This window comes from Periophthalmus magnuspinnatus, chromosome 7, assembly GCF_009829125.3.
Source record: "Periophthalmus magnuspinnatus isolate fPerMag1 chromosome 7, fPerMag1.2.pri, whole genome shotgun sequence".
NCBI lineage: Eukaryota > Metazoa > Chordata > Actinopteri > Gobiiformes > Gobiidae > Periophthalmus > Periophthalmus magnuspinnatus.
The window spans coordinates 22,531,714-22,551,192 of record NC_047132.1 but is presented as its reverse complement, the minus strand read 5'-3'; the positions used below and the strand labels follow the sequence as shown (position 1 = coordinate 22,551,192).

Below are 19,479 nucleotides of genomic sequence, written 5' to 3'. Positions count from 1 at the left end.
TATATAAAATATATTCAAAACAAGTTGTATGGGTCAAAATAAATATATATTTACAAACCACACACTGCAAACAGTGAACAAACACACACACTTCAAAATGTAAACAAACACACACTGGAAACTAAGAACACACTGGACATGATTGCACAGTGTGACACTCATTCTGCTACAGTGGCTCAGTGGTTAGAGGTTGGAGGATCGAGTCCCGCTCGGACCAACTTCCGTCATTGTGTCCTTAGGCAAGACACTTTGGCATTAGCTAACGCTAATGATTACGCATGATATATTTGACCCACAATTAAGTCAATAGCAGAATAAACCACGCTTACCGATCAGGAACAGCATCCAGTCCATCAGTACATAAGGTCCTCTGCTCCTGAGTCCACCATGAGATCTTCACTCGGTTCCACGAACCGCTCCGGGTCCGAGATGCCTCTAGTTTAACTTGTACAAACATCCACAGTGTCCCCGGTCGCGTACTTCCTTTGTTTTGTCCGTTTCGTCATCTTTCAAACGCAAAACTGCTACAAAACAGTGCGCCAGAGCGCGGGCCGTCGGAACGTTAAGGGGATAAACAGCACTTAGCATCCTTAGCATCCTTAGCATCCTTAGCATCATTAGCATCATTAGCATCATTAGCATCATTAGGAGTCTTCACTCCACATCGGCCACATCGGCTAAAACTCTGGTAGCGGCGCGGAGACCGTGTCAGCAGTGCGCAATTGCGCACGCGCGCAGTTTAGAGGGAACAGTGCTTGTAACGAATTATACCAGGACAGAAGTAGCTGGTACAAGGATGTATGTAAGTAAGTATAGTTTGAAATATTATTTAGTAATTGACTTAACTCAAAGTTAAGTATGCTAGCATAGCATTTATTTTGTGATTATTAGTATTAATAATCACTGTAAACACAGAGTAAACACAGTAAATTATCTTATGTGAAAACACCACCAATCACTTAGAAATGGCAAACACATTTACTAGCTGTCATTGAATACAGTGCACACTGAACAGGATGTTCTGTGAGACCATGTTTAGCCAGCAACTTGCTTTGTTTACTTGCAGAGTTGTAAGTTGTTGACAATTGTGACATTAAGTTTGAGATTGTAATTTTATATTAATTCTGAAGAGAGTTGTCCCAGGAACTCCCACTGAGCTTGATCCAGCCCTTCTTCCAGAGTTTTGGCAGAGGTAATAATGATGTCATGGAACATCCTCATTTTCACAATAACTGTTTTTGTATAGGTAAGTTCTTCTGCATTGTTGGCTACTATCATAGACTTCCAGACTCTTGGTGGATGCCCCAAGTTTCTCTACAGCATCCATCCTTCTGGAAGGGCACAACGTTTTGAACTTATTAGTATAGTTTCTTATGCTGCTTTGGATCCTCCAGAGACTACATATCCTTCTGGTTGTCTAGTTTTTGTGGTTCTGGTTTGAGCATGTTTTAGCTCCCTACCACTAGGCTCTTCATCTTGAAGCTGTTCAAGCTGTCCATAAATACTTCCTTGATCATTGAGAAAGGCAATCAATTAGTCAAATTTATTTCTAGAGTTATTACTCTCATCTGCTACGTACACCAACCAGTCTTTTTTGAGTGTGTCAGGGAGCTTACTTTCAATAGATTTAATGGCCCCAACATCTCCCAACTCAGACACGTACTGCCTTCTCCACAGCTTGAATCAGTCATACTATCTTGGGTGGTTGGATGGCCCCTGATGGAGAGTATGGCCTGCAGCTCGTCCATGACCTCGAGTGCGATGGACGTTGTGTTACCGTAATGATCTCCAAGATGCAGAAAATTTCTTCTGCTGTACCGTAGGAGAGATGAAGTGTTCCTGTGACCCTTGCATCAAGACTGTCTAATATCTCAAACTTTTTAACTTCTTTTGAACCTTGTTTCTGTAGAGCCTCCCACTCCTTTCTCCATCTATGATAATCTTACTGGATGCCTGTAAATGTGTTTACAACTGTCTCCAGATTGCTCAGTGCAAAGTCATATGCCTCCAGCTTGGTGCATAGATTGCAGTTCACTCTTACATGCAGGCACAGCATTGTTCTAATCAGAGTAGTCCAGGTGTGTTTGTTATTTGGGAGACCCCTTTGTTGTTCAAATCGCCAAAGATTCTGTTTCCTTGTGTCCACCTAAACTTAGATTGATATAATCTTTTAGTAGACTTCCATTGTAGCTAACAACATGCAACAATCTGAAACGTGCATACATTTAGACTTTATTTTATGCTGGTTCATAGACAAACTGGATTGTCTCTTAACTGCTGCGACTGTACTGGCAAATACTTGTGTTGAATAAACATTAAATCAAGTAGTTAACATCTAACATTACTACTGGTTTACTATTAGGCTTTGTTTTAGTGGTATGACACAACCCGGAGCTCTATATTGACCTGCTGTCACCCAGCATTAAATATGGTACCATTTTACCTAGCCATCTTGTGTACACATATTAAAAGGATTTATGAAATTTATTTATGAAAAGAGTGTTGAATGTTTCTGGGTCATTTTAGACAGAGCAGACTTTTGCTCTGATGCATGAATGAAATATTTACTGGCTCTCCACAGATAACAACTTGCATGTATGCGTCATCTGGCCACAAAGGACTTTAATACAGCTTTGTCTAATGCTGTAGTGCTGTAGTGTTGTACTGTTTTCTTGTACCCAAATGTTTTTGGTGTAGATTGGTGACTTTCTCTTCAGTCATAAATCATAGACACTCTGAAATGTCAAGTGCCAGAAAAGTGGAGATTGAGCCTTGATGCATTGTAAAAGATTCAGTAGTCAGATGGCCAGAGTATTTCTTCCTGCAGCATCTTTAACCAGCTTGCAATGTTTTTCAAGCTCATGTTTATGCTCATTTTTTACTGATAAAAAGTATTGAATATGTGTACTAAAATTTTGTTCACAATTGCTAAATATATTAGGTAAACCCCAATGTAACTCCAAATTACAACATGGATAAACGATCCATCTTGCTGGCTAACTACCGGTAACCCTAATATTAAAAGAAATAATTTCTAATAAGAAAAATTTTAAAAATGATCAATATGATTAAAATATTACCATTGTGTAGTTTCCTGATATTCTGTCTGTCTCTGTCTCGAGAGCTCATAACACTCCAGCTGATGTCAGGGGCAGAATTAGAGTTCAACATTCCTACAAATGTTCATTTTCACTGACAATGTTGCTTTTGTATTTTTTCTTAAAGCTTCTTGTCCATCACTTAGATTATTTATAAGGTCATAATTTAACTGTCATAAAAAAAAACTGTGGTTGTTATCTTGTTGTATGATTCTTGATACAGATAAAAAAGACTGGAGGTAGAGCAGGATGGAAATGAAAAAACAGGATAGCTTCTTTTAAATGTCATCTTCTAGATGGGTGTTGTGAATATGATGCTGAGGTTAGAACTGTTCGACATACAGAAAAAAACAGAGGAGATTTATGAAACAAGTTAAAAGTTGAAAGGAGGGGGTTTGATATAGTATTGCTGTTCATGGATTGGCAGTTGTTGAATTGAACACATCTTCCATCTCTTTGTAATCCTGTGTGTTAGGGATGTCAGGGCATTGCTTCAATCTTCTTTATTACATTCAGAGCTACCGATCCTATCTTCGTCTTATCATTTCACCATGGCCTCCCTCCCTGATGCTATCGTGTTTTCATATATCCTTAAATCCTTTGTTTCCTCACAGACAGAGACAGTTATGTGTGGAGGAATTGTCACTTTTGAGTCGTGTGAAAATGGAGGCAGTTTGGTAGATCATGGGCGAGATTATGGCTTTGCAGGAAACTGGATGGGTGTAGTGAATTGCAGTGAAGATAAAGTGCTAAAATGCAGTATCCATATGTTTTAGACTGTAATGTGATATGGTGTGCCGTTAGTTGCTCTCTTACTACTAATGTTTATTATTATTATATATTATATTTAACAGTGCATATTTATTCAAACTATTCCTACCCTTGTGAATTTTACTATATGCCTTATGAACATTTACTAGTAATGTATTTTCCCATTTTTATATTATAATTTATATTCTTCATATGCAGAAGTAACCCATTTCATTTCCAGCACAAGAAGTACACTGGCTTGTGACCCCATTTTGCAGGAGAAACCATACATCAATAATACTGTAATGCTTAATCAAATGAATATAAATAATCAGCCTTTGTAATATTCCTTCACTGGAATTGGGCGAAATGTATATGGATGTTTATGGATGCCATTCTGTGAATTTCTGACCATTCAGAAGATTAAACATTGTTTGACAAACCTGATTTTACCCCTTTGTTGATACCTATAGATAGCACTAACCATGCCCTTATTATAGTGTGCCTTTATTTGACATGTTAGCAGTATGTAGTGTGTAAGTGCCCCAGTAGCAGCCACAGGATGTGGGTCACTGCTGCATGTCTTGTGGGACCTGTGTGCCCTGCTCTGGAGCTTTTTATGCAGCGCCAGTGAGGACACAACCTGGCTCCCACCACTGTCTATTAATACTTCAAACTCACAGTGTTTATGCACCATTTCAGTCACTGCTGCATCCTATGCCGTTTCCACACAGATGCTCAGACCTGCATGCATGGGTGTGTTTACTGTCAATTCAAAGTCCAGTTTATTGCAGTTATATATAGACAATGAAAAGAGAAACAGTGCTTACATAAGCGGCACTCATTTGAAATGTTCATCATATCCTTGAATACAGCTGGCTGAAGTTGTGTTTTGTGTTGTCTCATTGTATTGTAATCTAAAGTAATAAATCAGAAGTTACTGGATTTGATGTACAATACAACTAGAAAAGTAAAAAAAAAACTTACAAATATAAACATGAAATCTGATGATCCAGGGTGGGCTCACAGCATTTAATACTTACTTATAGACTTACATTGTCATCCAGCATCGTCACATTTAAAGGTGGGTAACAATGCCAAATTATGTTGTTTTTGTTTATAATCAAATGCATTGACACGATAGGACAGGACAGTTGGCTACAAGCACCTACAATATTTTTCATTTTAGAGTGACCTAATACATTGTTCAAGTTTCCTGGTTCCTGCTTCACTTTTATTACCTTGTTGTCCTTGTGTACATAACCACATTTCTACATGAAAAAGTGGTGCTATCTAACAGCATTGTCTACACTACAGCATTAGTGCATGACTCGGGTTGTGCTCAAAAGCTTGTTCTAAGATTTCATTGTCATGAACTCCTGATGCTTGATGCAGCTTGAATTGGATAGACGAATTATATGGAAACCTATAAACACCTTTGCACTGCTAAATCATTCGTAACACCTGCTCCATTTGACAATTAGCTGTTGTTACGGTTACGGTGTGGTGAAATGGGAAATTAAATTTCACTTGTGAAGAAAATTGAGTGTAATGATTGATCACTTAAAACTAATGGAGAGATATATTTGTTCATTTGAGTTACACGATTGATTTAGTTTGGGCCTACAGTTGAAAAGCTAATATAATGTTGAGCTGATTTTGGCTGATGACTTACAAATAAGAACATGTATAAAATATGCCAATGTTTGCCATACAAATTGCTGCTGCTAACTATATTGTTTTTATAGTAAGTCATTTTTGATACATGTCTAAGATATCCCAAATCAGTAAAAATGACAGCAGAGACTAAACCTTTGCCAGTCTTATATAGGACATCTTTATAGGGCCCAGGGCTGAATTTAGAGTGACATATTCCTCATATCTCATCATAGTGATTATTCTATACCAGGGGTCTGCAACCCGCAGCTCCGGAGCTGCATGCGACTCTTTCATCCTTATACTGCGGCTCCGCGTGGCTTGAGTATTTAATTGAAGTGTATTTTATTTATGTTAGTTCTTTTTTAAATTGTAGTTTAAATTGGGAGATTGTTGTGTTCTTGAAATATTAAATATCAGACGGCAGCTTACGGTCCTGCGTAAAGATACAGCCCCAATTTGCAGATGTGTGTGTGTGTGTGTGTGTATGTATGTATATATATATAATATATTTTTTATATATTTTATATATATTTATATATATATATATATATATATATATATATATATATATATATATATATATATATATATAGATAGATAGATAGATAGATAGATAGATAGATAGATAGATAGATAGATAGATAGATAGATAGATAGATAGATAGATAGATAGATAGATAGATAGATAGATAGATAGATAGATAGATAGATAGATATTTGATTATCCTGCATTACATAAAGCCATGTTGTTTAGATTATGCTCTGAAAAGCTCTAATTGTTGTAATTATGTGCTGTTTTGAGTTTTGCCTGCTCCCCAGGTAAATGTCCCTGTCATACATCATTCACATTCCCTTTGTCTCTGACTGAACTGTGTCTCAATGCTCTGTGTCTCTGCCCTGACACTGACAGATGGATTGTCTGTCTCTGCTGTTTGTGTGAAGACCAAACTGACAGAAGTTTGACTTGGACTTGGAAGTGATTCGATTAAGAGGTTGGGGTTCAAGGGTCAAAGTCACTGGGACCTCACAAAACAGAGGGTGAACAGTTGGTGGTTTCATCCTTTCAATTATAGCCAAGGTTTAGCAAATAATATAGATTTTATGGTGTAGATAAAAGGCATTTTGTTATATGTCAAATTTGAAATAAGCCCCCCAAAACAGACACATCTTATATATATATATATATATATATATATATATATATATATATATATATATATATATATATATATATATATATATATATATATATATATATATATATATATATATATATATATATATATATATATATATATATATATATATATATATATATATATATATATATATATATATATATATATATATATATATATATATATATATATATATATATATATATATATATATATATATATATATATATATATATATATATATATATATATATATATATATATATAGTGTGATTCCCCTGTAATTGGAACACACCCTCCGGTCCCCCTTCTTATACAGAGGGACCACCTCCCCGGTCTGCCACTCCAGTGGTACTGTCCCCGACCGCCACGCGATGTTGCAAAGACGTGTCAGCCAAGACAATCCCACAACATTCACATACTTGAGGTACTCGGGACGGATCTCGTCCACCCCCGGAGCCTTGCCACCGAGGAGCTTGTTAACCACCTCGATGACTTCAGCCAGGGTGATGGACGAGTCCGCCGCCGAAGGTGAAGCTCTCGATTTACCGGTCAGTCTACGTTCCTACCCTCACCTATGGTCATGAGCTCTGGGTAATGACCGAAAGGACAAGATCGCGGATACAAGCGACCAAATTGGGTTTCCTCCGCAGAGTGGCTGGGCACACCCTCAGGGATAGGGTGAGGAGCTCAGTCACACGGGAGGAGCTTGGAGTAGAGCCACTGCTCCTACACGTTGAGAGGAGACAGCTGAGGTGGCTCGGGCATCTGCTCAGGATGCCTCCTGGACGCCTCCCTAGGGAGGTGTTCTGGGCATGTCCCACCAGGAGGAGGCCCCGGGGAAGACCCAGGACACGCTGGAGGGACTATGTCTCTCGGCTGGCCTGGGAACTCCTTGGGATCCCACCGGAGGAGCTGGAGGACGTGTCTGGGGTGAGGGAAGTCTGGGAGTCCCTGCTTAGACTGCTGCCCCCACGACCCGGCTCCGGATAAGCAGAAGAAAATGGATGGATATATAGGGCTAGTAGCTCTTTCTTGACAGTTGTTACTAGTACTATAAGTACTTTCATCTGGTACCAATAATATTTATGTGGAAAGATGTCAAGCTTTTGCCACTAATTTCATCAGCGTCTTGTTTGCTTTCTGTACAGGCAAGCACAAAGCTGCTGTCTCAATTGTCTGGTGTCATCTTCCTTTGTTTGTGTTACAATATTTAACACCACAAACCACTAATCATTAACATCAGTGCTCAAGCTTGGGACCCTTCTCCTGTTATTATTATTATGTGGTTTATCTGGCAATAAAAAATGATAATTCATATTTATATGGCAGCTATATGGCATTTATTTAGATTATTATTTCGTTAGCTTTGGAATAACTAGCCGTGAATTAATTTTTCTGACATTCTTGGCTGTGTTGACTAATCGTGGCGCTGAATTACAATCACACCATCTTGATTTCTGCACTCTCTCATTTCCTGCTTTGGAGAGCCACCCTCGTGACCAGTATCTCAATACTGCTGCATACTGGCTATTTTATCTTCATTGTTGTGTTGTCAATTGGCTTGGGGACCATTTTGGCAAGACTGTTCAAAATACTAAGTTCTAACATGGGTGATCGGTCAAACGGAAGCTTTTGTCACAGGGTGCATATCAGTTGTATGGGTGGGTTCTGTTGCGGTGCCATCCATCTTGCTTATGAATGTATTGGAGTGATTGATGAGTGATAGGTTGTAGTTGCCCAGGGCAGCTGTGGCTGAATTAAGAGTGAATGAATAATGCAATGCAAAGCTCTTTGCTTATCTAGAAATACATTATAACACCAAGCATCACTCTACGGTGCTCTACTGGTTTTATATACATCTTCTTCTGTTCTATTTCTTTCTTCACAACTATAGGGCTTAATGGGTCATTACAGACAGCCTACTATTTCATTTTCCGCTAGGTGCAGTTTAAAGCCATCACCTCAGTTTTACTTGGATGTCTTTGAACGGCGGGATTAAGCAGGAGCAACAGAGGCTGAACTAATCATGTTTTTCTTTCATCTTCAGGTACAACCCGGCCTCCTCGAGACGGTGAGGTCCCTGGGGTGGACTACAACTTCCTGTCTGTGGAGGACTTCCTGGAGCTTGAGGAGAACGGCACTCTTCTGGAAATAGGAACATATGAAGGTGAGGGCAATGGCCATGACAGTTATCTCAGTTGACACGCTGTGCAAGTCACTGTATTTCACAGGTGTCCCGATTAGCCACTGCTACGCTGCTACAACAGGCAGAGCATAGCAACTATCAACATGTATTCTTCTCAACATGTACAAAGCCTGGATTTAAATGGTTTTGATCACCATGGAAGTCCAGGTGCAAGAGATTTGATGGAATGCAATATGAGTTTGCATCAGTGATAAAAATAGTCAGTGATTGTGATTATCATATCTTGCTCGAATGTTCCACAGCATGGCATTAAACTTATCTATTTCAACAAAGACAAGTCATTGATGCTACCAGGCCAAGAGAAAGCTCAAATCTGTAGCGAGAACACATGAAATGGAGATAGGTTTAATACCATACTGTATAACATTCCAGGAAAAGCTATAACAAAAATGAAACTAGGACTACACAATTACATAACATATTTACCAAATAAATTCTGCCTGGGTAACTGGACTCCCATTCACAGCGTGTATTCACAGCATCTGTCATTCAAAATATTGTGAGGTTTCAGACAATGTTAGACAGTTGTAAGTCTTTGTAGTTGTTTGCTCTTGATTATGTTGTGCATGATGGCAGAGAGGATGTATCCAGGAGGCAGCAGGTCGCTCCACATCTGCCCCTCTCAGTCTGATTAGGACAGAAAGCCCTGTGAGTGCGTGTGCTTCAGTGTGAAGTAGAGTGTGTTGTTGCGTGTATTTGCTTGTGATTTTGTAACTGTGAGAGAGGCGGGCGCAGGCAGGAGACACTGTTACGACGATAATCTGCTTGGCACCGGCTCCTCTTGTGTTGGCACGTTTCTTCTTTTCACACAGACAATGTCAAATACATGTCCGCAGGAGTCAGCTGGAGCCCAAAAGCGACATGCCTTGAGTGATTCATAAAAAACATTAGGAGTTAGTTATCAGTGAGTGAAGAAGAGTAAGTTAAAATGTTGATTAATATTTGAAATTAAATTAATGAATTTTGTAGGAAAAGAATTTTGAAATAAAATTTGCAAAAGTGTATTTCTGGTAAACATGGAACAATTTTTGTATTGTCAGGAGTATTTTCCAGGTGCATTACAAAATACATATTATACTGTATACATTCCATACACACTGATGTACTGGAGTGATTAAAAAAAAACATGAAACAATATTTTTATGATGTAGTTCTTGCTTTGTCATTATTTCCCGGCAGTTCAGACAAATCATCACACTCAATTGAACAAGTCAATGATTTTTCAAAATCGTTGGCTGTCAAATCAAGTGCTATTACTACCGAGCCAATGGAAGTAGTACAATTACATAATGGTGTTGAATTATTTATGTGTGAATCATTTTGGATCAGCAGTATCTTGTATCAGCTGTTTGCATAGAAGAGAGAATTTCTTCTTCTCTCTCATCGATTAAAATGGATTTTAACATTATTATATAATGTTAAGCTATTTGGAAATAAGGTTTGATGTATAAGATAATGAACTTTAAAAGGCACTTTGGCAGGGTACAAGTGATTAGAGCAAACAAACTATATTTTATATTCTCCCCAAGAAACCATGTAAAATTGTCCTTTTGACTTATTTCATGGGCTGCCTCGTGGATTCCCTGCTGTCTACCAATTTTTCAAATACAGGAGAACAATCACTGTTGTTTGATACTTTATGTAATTAATTTACATGATAAATAGTCCCTTCATGGTTATTATTATATATATCGACTTTTTGTTCAATATATGTTTGATTGAACAATAATTTTTGGGGGTCAGTTTTTATCGTAGGTACTTTTTCTTTGAACTAATTGGGAAGTTTTAGTTATTTTTCTGTACAATGATGAGATTTGAGGTGAAGAGGGGTGGATGATTAACTTAACTATGACTTATTATAGACACAAACTAAGTAGTAAGTAAGTAAGTAAGTAAGTGTTTCTTTGTGCGATGAATTTATTTGCCCTTATTTGTATTTGTATTTGTATTTATTCAGTGTGTTTATGTTGCACTTTTTCACCGTATCAAGTTCCTAGTTTGTGAACTGTGTTCACAGACTATGGCAATAAAAGTCTTCTGATTCTGATTCTGATTTATTGTAGTTTGTGTTTTTTAACCATAGTATACATTTAAAAAAAAATTTTTGGGATAATCCTGTTTTACAAACTATAAATTTGTTTCAGTATTATCATTTATCGTCTATATTTTCTTCAGTAGTATACTTCTCTTAACAAAATAACAAAATATGTCATGGTGATAGGCTTAGTGACAAATACTCTCAGCCTCTAAAATCACCTACTGTATGTATCCTGCTGTTATGAGATATGTGGTTTCTGTACAATGTAATTCTACAGTTTATTCCCTCGAATCATTACAATCTTTTCCTCTTAGCCACTGAGGATTAGACCGTTTTCATACAAGTAGATCCCCTGCATGCTCTTTATCCCTATCCCTTTCTCTATTTTACATCCTCTGGTTTTTCTTCCTCCCATCTCGCCCCTTCCTTGCCTCTCTCTAAGCATGCTAATGTCCTTTCTTGTTTCCTAGGTAACTATTATGGGACCCCCAAGCCTCCGCGGCAGCCCATCATCGGGACAGTGATCCTTGGTGCTCCTGACTCGCGACAGTCCACCCCAAAGCGCACCAAGTCCTACAATGACATGCAAAACGCCCGAGTAGTGCCTGCTGACGACGACGATGACGACCAGGCCTCGGAAATGAACAACAGTTTCACAGGTGGGCCCCCCGATACTACTAATGCTGCATGAGTGCCACCTTTGAATGTGTACTTAAGATCATTTCAACCTCTCAAAGCTTATGAAGTACAAAGATATAGCATAAGATTTGTTTATCAATCAGTGTGGGTCCAGTCATTAAATCATATTTATAGTGATGTTGAGTAGTTTTTGTAATAGTCTGATATTTATGTATTTTGATAGGAAGTTGCATTCTGTTTTCTTCATATATATTTGTCATAGGTTTTAAACTCTAGGTTTTAAATTTCCTCCTTTTCCCTTGTGTTTTAAATAGTTCTATATGGCATAATAATTAACTACATTTTTGATTTGTAACATAAACTTAATTTTTCATTAAGTCTTTCCCAGGCTATGTTGCTTGCCTGTTGCTGGGAATGTATGCTGTCTGTGTCCCCATGCCAAGCTGCAGAGGGGAATTAGCATTTGATCAAGTCTGAAAGGCCCAGGAAGTGTAGGAGCATAGTGAGCCAAAGCTGTGGCTGAGGGGGGGCAGGGGTGAAAGCGCTTTCAGGAGAAAGGAGCTTAAGGGTGGGGCAGTAGCGTGGGGTAAAGTGGGGGTTTGGAAGTTTGGATAGCACTGTTGCTGAATAAATTAGCATAGTCCAGGGGCCCTGAGTACACCAGGAGAGCAGTGGGCGGGAAAATCTAAGAAATGGTTGAAATGCTCTCTTCTTTGCAGTTGTGACTGTTAGAGTTCATTATACTGTAGTAGTTATTGCTGCATGATTTGTGTTGGTGCATGTTTTCTTTTTTGCATGAAACCTAAACTCTTTCTTTTCTCTCTTTTTGTTGTCATCTTGTGCTTTGCCTTACCCAGGATCCTTAGTGCGTAGTCTCTTCCCCTCTCCTTTGCTGTGCACAGGTAACCCTAACGACCCGGACGAGAGCCGTGGTGGTATCCTCCGGCCCTATGCAGCACATGCTCCCATCGGTCTGAACAATGCAGCCATCTCCACAGCAGACAGCGGGCAGCAGACACTGGCTGAGCCGCAGGTCTCCCCTGACGACCCACTGGGACCACTGCCCGAGAATTGGGAGATGGCCTACACTGAGAATGGAGAGCTGTACTTCATAGAGTATGTACAGGATTTGTTTTAGCTTTTGCCACACTAGCTTCTCTGTATTTTACTTGCAGTCTTGTTGGTCCAATGGCTTCCCACTGTCACTGTGCTTATGTCCTCCCCTCTCCACTTGCCCCGCCCGCTGGGTGTCACTGCCTTCCTGTTAATTCCTGCATATCCCAGTCTCTGAAGGAGATCACCTCTGATCACCTGACTACTCCACCTCTCTGTCTTCCAGCAGCACAGCAGAGGTGCCCCACACGGTGATGGCTGTGTGTTCACAGGGCCTGTATGTCTGTTTATTACAAAAATATGATAATTATCAGGAACTGTCAGTGCTCTTCTGCTTGTGCTGCTTGTTGTTTTCAGTGTATTTCTGCAGATGCTTCTTACAAACTTGCTGACGTGCTTGTTTCTGTAATTCTCACTGACGCACTCACGCCCCTGCTGTGCTTTTCTAAGTCGCATTGACAGCTTTTGTTGAATCATGCTTTTGCCTGTTTGTTCCTCTCAGCCACAACACAAAGACCACGTCATGGCTGGATCCCCGGTGCCGAGACAAAGGCTCCCGACCTCTGGAGGAGTGTGATGACGATGGTAAGCTCCAGATCATTTACACAACAAACTACAATAACACTTGAGTCAAGTGCCACCACTGTCCAGGTGCTATCAGTCTGGTATTAAGCTAAAGCTCCTATATCCATATAATATTTCATACTTTAGGAAGCCTCACTTTGGGGTATGTATTATTTGATAGCAAATCTGTCCCATACACTGCAAGAAAATCTCAATTCTATATTTTGAGCTGATTGATGCTCATGACAAATCAGTTCATGTTTAGCTGTAAAATTGCACCATCCAGTGGCCACACACAAAGTAGCACTAAACAGTTTTCTTGGATATTTCTGAAACTCTTTTTAAAATGACAGATGTTGTGATGCGTTCTGAAAACTAAGGGGATTTGTTTTGTTTCTTGTTTTTCTCTTTCTCACTGTTTTTCCACCCTTTGTTTTCTTTACTTTTCCCTACTTTTTCTGTTCAACTTTCTTCTGTCCATCTTTGCTCTCTTCATTTTGTTTTCTTTTTTCATCCTGCTTTCATCTTGGAGAAGAAGGGATACATACGGAGGACCTGGAGAGTGATTTAGGTAGGATCATTTGCATTTGACACAAAATAATGTCCATGGTTTACAGTGAGTTGTATAATCCTACTATACATACCAATACAAATGGTAATTTATTGTCTTTTGTTAGCTCCAGGCTGTGATTTATACACCACTTTCCCTCTTCAAATGCGCTTTGATGCTTTGCACATTTGCTATTCAACCTAATGTAGAGACAGTTCAGTACGTGACAGTGTGTGGCAGTATAGCTGTAAGGTAACTGGCATGCTTTTCAGTGTAAGATCACTTGTTTAGTAGTAGATACAAAACACAATAATATGAGAGGGGATCAACCAACAAGCTTTGGTATGTGAATGAATGTTGTCCCAAAATAAAATTACTGGAAAGTATGACAGAAATCCTTACAATATACATGTTATATTGTGGTTTGTATGAGGGCACTGGCTGTATATGTCCTTGGAGCTACTTCATAGAAACAGAGGCTCAGCTGGCAATCCCATCTCATTTGTAGGTTGAAGAAACATTGTTGTAAAGGAACAAGCTGTTTGTTTCAAACAAGAAATTGAGGCTCTGGCCTTGTTATTGCTGGCCCTGCACAAGCTGACGGTCTGTGATTATTGATTGTGAAACCCAGTCTCTTTTAAAAGTTGTTTACTGGACTTGGGAAAAGCCCATAGTAACATGAGGAGCTAATGTCTTAAACTGAAATCAAATACAGCTGAGGAAAACCGTGATAGTAGTGGTGTGAAATGGGCCTCATCTGATGACCACTTCCCACTGTGCATGGTTTGGTTTGAAAACATTTAATCTCGAGTTACAAGTGATGCATTACCTGAAGCAATAGAGCAGTTTGTTTAGTGGTTCAATTCTGATATACCTCAAATGTTGTGTTAAAAGTAAACACAGCATGTGAATATACTACCACAACAGTCATGTTTGTTATGCAAAAAGTATAGTATTCTTTTTTTTAGATTGTTAAAATATGTTGTAAATTACATATGTGTTATTATGTGATATAGTGCTTATAGTATTTTTACTCTTTTTTCAGAATTGCCTCCAGGATGGGAGAGGATAGATGATCCAGTGTATGGTGTATATTATGTAGAGTAAGTCCATCTCTCTGTTCATTATTATGCAACCAAAACTTCACACATTACAGATCAAGTACTTATAATAGCTGACCAGTTTTGAATGGTTTCCCAGAGGGTAAGATAAAGCCTATGTGAAATTTAAAAATCAACTGGTTTCTCATCTCTTAGTAGGAAGCAGATGAAGCAACCCCTGAAAGGAAAATAATTAGATATTTGCAATTCAGCCTGTTGCTAATAGCCATGTCTGTGTAATTCTGAATGCTTTTGTTCATTTCTCAGCCATATCAACAGGAAGACGCAGTATGAGAACCCGGTGGTGGAGGCGCGGCGCCGCAAAATCCTGGAGCAGCAGCAGCCGCAGCCTCCTGAAGGTGAGCGGTATATTCGAGGTTCGTTTCCTGCCCTGGCACGGCACCATTTCTTTCTTTCTTTCTTTGTGTTTGTCTCGTCGTTATAGTGAGAGTGTCAATGCCACGGGTTTGGACCAGCTGCATCTCTGTGTCTGTGATTTTTGAGGCCGTGTTTTTGGAATCAGAAACTTGAACATCTCATGAATGTTGTTTCTGCATTTGCACTGGTTCAAATCCTGGTGCTGTCGTCTTGTGTGTATGATTTTATTTATGTGTGTTACAATCATTAGTGCTGTGTCTTCATTCATAAATTTATGGATAAAAAATAAATATATAAAGCACAAAAAATGCTCAAGTTTGCCATTATTATGGCCTTCAGATTTCTCAAGCCTTGTTGCACCACAAAAAATTTGATAAAAAGGTAACAATTAAAAGACATAATCCTTTATTCCAGGTATAATAAGGAATAAACAAGATATCACCCAGGACTAAGTCTGGGATAAACTGGAATATAACAAATTAATCCTCTGGACTAGACTAACAGGAATGTTGAACATAACAATTCAAAATGGGAGCTAAAGTAGCTATCCGGGCCTTCTTCTTACTATACTAACACTAGAATTACCTCTAAATTAAATTACATCTTGATCTGCTTAAGATTCTTGAGTGAAAGGACAACAAAGGAAACAGCTTCAAGCCAGTAACATATGTACACTAACACGTTGTGCTTAAAGCTCTGTGTGTGAGTGGTGTTTGTGGCTAAATGTTTACATGTTTCAAATGTCAATTTAAAATAAAATATGCATGTATTAAACCCGTATGGATTTACTCAAACAGAATGGATAGAGGAGCACTCCTCAGCTGCTGCTCCTCTGGCCAACTATGCTCCTAATCACCTGGAGACTTACAGGGACCCACAAGTCCTACCCACTCTACCTCCAGGCCCCACTGGAGCCAAACGTGAGGCTACTTTTCATCCAGCACCATTTTTCTGTATGTACTGGCAAACTATCAGCTAAGACACTTTCCCCTGGTCTACAGGAGGGAAGCCTTTCTTCACCAGAAACCCAGCCGAGCTCAAAGGAACCTTCATCAACACAAAGTTAAAGAAGAGCAGACGTGGCTTTGGCTTTACTGTGGTCGGCGGAGATGAGCCCGATGAGTTCCTCCAGATCAAGAGTCTGGTGCTGGATGGACCTGCAGCTGTAGATGGGAAGATGGAGACAGGTGCAGTACACATCCTCCAACCATAGGGGGCTCTCTTGTGTGGGAAGTTATAGATAACATTATGGTTGTATGTAGTAATCTGATTGACCTGAGGCATTCAAACATGGTATTTGGACAAACCATGATTGTGGTCCATATCAAAAATACTTTTACACAGTATCAGCCTATACAAACAGGCATACATAAAATCTTTTTTAGAAATACATATTTGCTATTTGCAGAAATATCAGCTTTACTTGATTATGTAGATGAGTCATATGTTTTATGCCAACAGAAATTCACAAATTATTATAATTTTCAAAACATAATTTCACTTTCTTTTCAAAATAAACTATAAATATGTGACTGGTCAGACTTCTCAAAATAAGCAATGTTTTTAAAGATAGGATATAACCTAGTTGTATTTATCTGTATGCTTCATAGTTCTGCTTGATTTGCAGGTGACGTCATAGTGAGTGTGAATGACACCATTGTATTAGGATACACGCATGCTCAGGTGGTCAAGATCTTCCAGTCCATCCCCATTGGTTCCATGGTGGACCTAGCCTTATGTCGTGGCTACCCACTGCCATTTGACCCCGACGACCCCAACACCAGCCTGGTGACCTCGGTGGCCATCTTGGACAAGGAGCCAATCATTGTGAATGGACAGGAGACTTTTGAACCACCTAACCAGGTGGGACCAGTGAACGGAATGAGAGAGCCAAGACCACACAGTCCCTCTGCAGATGTGGCATCAAATGGGTCCCATGGTTACTCCAGCGATGTGGTTACTCTGGCCTCGTCTATAGCCACGCAGCCTGAGCTTATAACTATCCACATGGAGAAGGGAGACAAGGGTTTTGGCTTTACCATCGCAGACAGTCTAACAGGCGGAGGTCAAAGGGTGAAGCAGATTGTGGACTACCCTCGCTGCAGAGGCTTGAAAGAAGGAGACATTCTGATGGAGGTCAACAAGAGGAACGTCCAAAACATGAGCCACAACCAAGTGGTGGACCTGCTGAGCAAATGTCCCAGAGGAAGTGAAGTGACCATGCTGGTGCAAAGAGGTATGTGTGTCATCTTTGATATTTCATAGAACCTCGGCAATTTAGACTTCTACAAATAATATAGAAGAGAATGTGAAAATGCTACCCTTTATACATCGGCAAGTTATGCAATATTTTAACAATTTGTGAGTGTGGAAAGACATAAGGCACCTAGATGAAGATAAACTGATGATTTTGCTTTGTTCTTTTTTCTATCATTGGCTCTTCTGTCAGAACAGTTTTAGTGTGGCGTATGTATGTGTATTTAACAAAACCTACATGTGAACATCTGCTGCTGAACTGGGAACAGATTGAGTATGTGGCACAAAACATGTAATAAAGGAAACAGGAAAAGAATTAGTGGTTCAAGTGGGTGGACGTTGCCGTGGATGTGAATGGTGCTGATGGAGCAGATGACTGTGGGTGGGAGTGGGAAGTGCAGGTCAAACTCTATATATTTCAAATACAGCTAATTAAAACCACTTGTATGTAAGGACAGTTGTATTGGTTGTTTACAAATGATTTAATTATGCTACTCTCAGGTTCTAGCCAGTATTCTTCCTATTATTGTCTGGTAATATTTTCCCTGAAATATACAGAAAATTTCTTCAAATGCTGACCGTAATCATTTATACAGCAACAAAGTACAAATTGATTTTTGCACAAGTGTCATTTTGCCTGCCCACACCTCACCTATAGAATGTTATGATGTTATGTAAAAGTCTGTACTCAGTACTCAAGAGCAATGCATGTCTGTGAAACTCACTTGTTCCCTTTACTTTTGTTTACAAGAGAATAAGCATGGGTGTATATTCTCAGATTATTTAGTACTACATCTTGGCACAGATGTTTGGACCATATACAGAGTAGGAAAAGCGCAACAAAAAGTTTAGTTTTTTTTTTTTGTTTTTTTTGTCCAGATTCTGAGTCTGGTTGTTGTGGGAGAGGATAATGCTGACCAAAATACATGACTTCTGGGAGGGATAAGCTAAAATATAAAACTAAATACAGTACTTTAAAATGCAAATGATAATGGCCTTGAAGAGCGATTAGTATTTTATTTTGGGACATTTTTTAGTCCAAATCGTCCTATTATTAGAAAGTGATACACAAATTAATTTCTCATTAAACTAACTGCTGGATGCTGCAGCACTGTACTTTGGTGTAATGTAGGCTGCAGTTCTTGGCGGGACTGATGCAGTGACCTTTTATGTAAACTTTATAGCAGACAATGCATAATCATTCACAAGTAACAATTACTGAAGCCAGGAGGAGTAGTTTGTGTCAGATCTGAGTTGACACAAGAAATATGGGGGCCAGGGATCAGGGAGTGAGGAGGGGATTAGAGAGGAGCGCAGAGATGAGATTTGCTGAGCATGGCTAAAGTTGGGCTCTGGGATCGTGCGCATGAAGATTGGTTTGGAGGAATAAGGTCCTGTATGTGAGACCGGACTGAGGACGGAGGGGGAGAAGAGTCTTTTCTGTTAACCTATGCTTCATGTATCTCTCTGTAGATCTAAGTAAAAAGAAATTTCCTGCAGTAAGTCACAACACATGTTATAAAAAAATATTATTTGAAGATTTCATTTGCAGTAACAGATAAGTGTCATTTGAAAAAAAAAGGAAAAGGTATTAGGTAATTATCTTATTATTTTGGCTAGCAATGTTTTCAAAAAACAAGCAAATCCTTTCAGTTATTCTGTCAGTAATATTATAAGTAGAAGGTGGTTGACAACAAAATGAGAAAAGAAGTGCCAAATTTTCAAAGCAGCGATATCTGTTTGTCATTATCGACTTATATCTATGCGTTTCAATCTGATGTTGTCGATCCATTTACAAAAAGCTATAAGCCAGTGCACTCCTTGTACTAGTACCAAGCCTAGATAAATTTACTGTGTAATTACTGTTACTCTGTGCTATAGCCATGCTATGTAATGGTTATGCTGGTGACGTATTACTTTCAAAGAGGCAAGACCCCAGAGTGAACT

The 19,479-nt window shown here is 39.1% G+C and overlaps 1 protein-coding gene across 16 annotated transcripts in view; it reads left to right on the top strand.

Moving 5' to 3' along the window:
* LOC117374120 (membrane-associated guanylate kinase, WW and PDZ domain-containing protein 1-like) overlaps positions 1–19,479 on the top strand; it is an 86,910-nt gene that overhangs the window by 43,657 nt on the left and 23,774 nt on the right. For 2 of the 16 annotated variants that reach the window (XM_033970283.2, XM_055222852.1), the window contains exons 3-13: positions 8,736–8,855; positions 11,403–11,591; positions 12,429–12,687; positions 12,911–12,961; positions 13,187–13,269; positions 13,781–13,819; positions 14,844–14,901; positions 15,166–15,275; positions 16,074–16,196; positions 16,278–16,463; positions 16,904–17,512. In XM_033970283.2, the coding sequence (XP_033826174.1) occupies positions 8,736–8,855; positions 11,403–11,591; positions 12,429–12,687; positions 12,911–12,961; positions 13,187–13,269; positions 13,781–13,819; positions 14,844–14,901; positions 15,166–15,275; positions 16,074–16,196; positions 16,278–16,463; positions 16,904–17,512 (1,827 nt within the window). The remainder of the gene's footprint in view (positions 1–8,735; positions 8,856–11,402; positions 11,592–12,428; positions 12,688–12,910; positions 12,962–13,186; positions 13,270–13,780; positions 13,820–14,843; positions 14,902–15,165; positions 15,276–16,073; positions 16,197–16,277; positions 16,464–16,903; positions 17,513–19,479) is intronic. The other 14 variants (XM_033970288.2, XM_033970293.2, XM_055222850.1 and 11 more) reach the window with 12 other exon arrangements.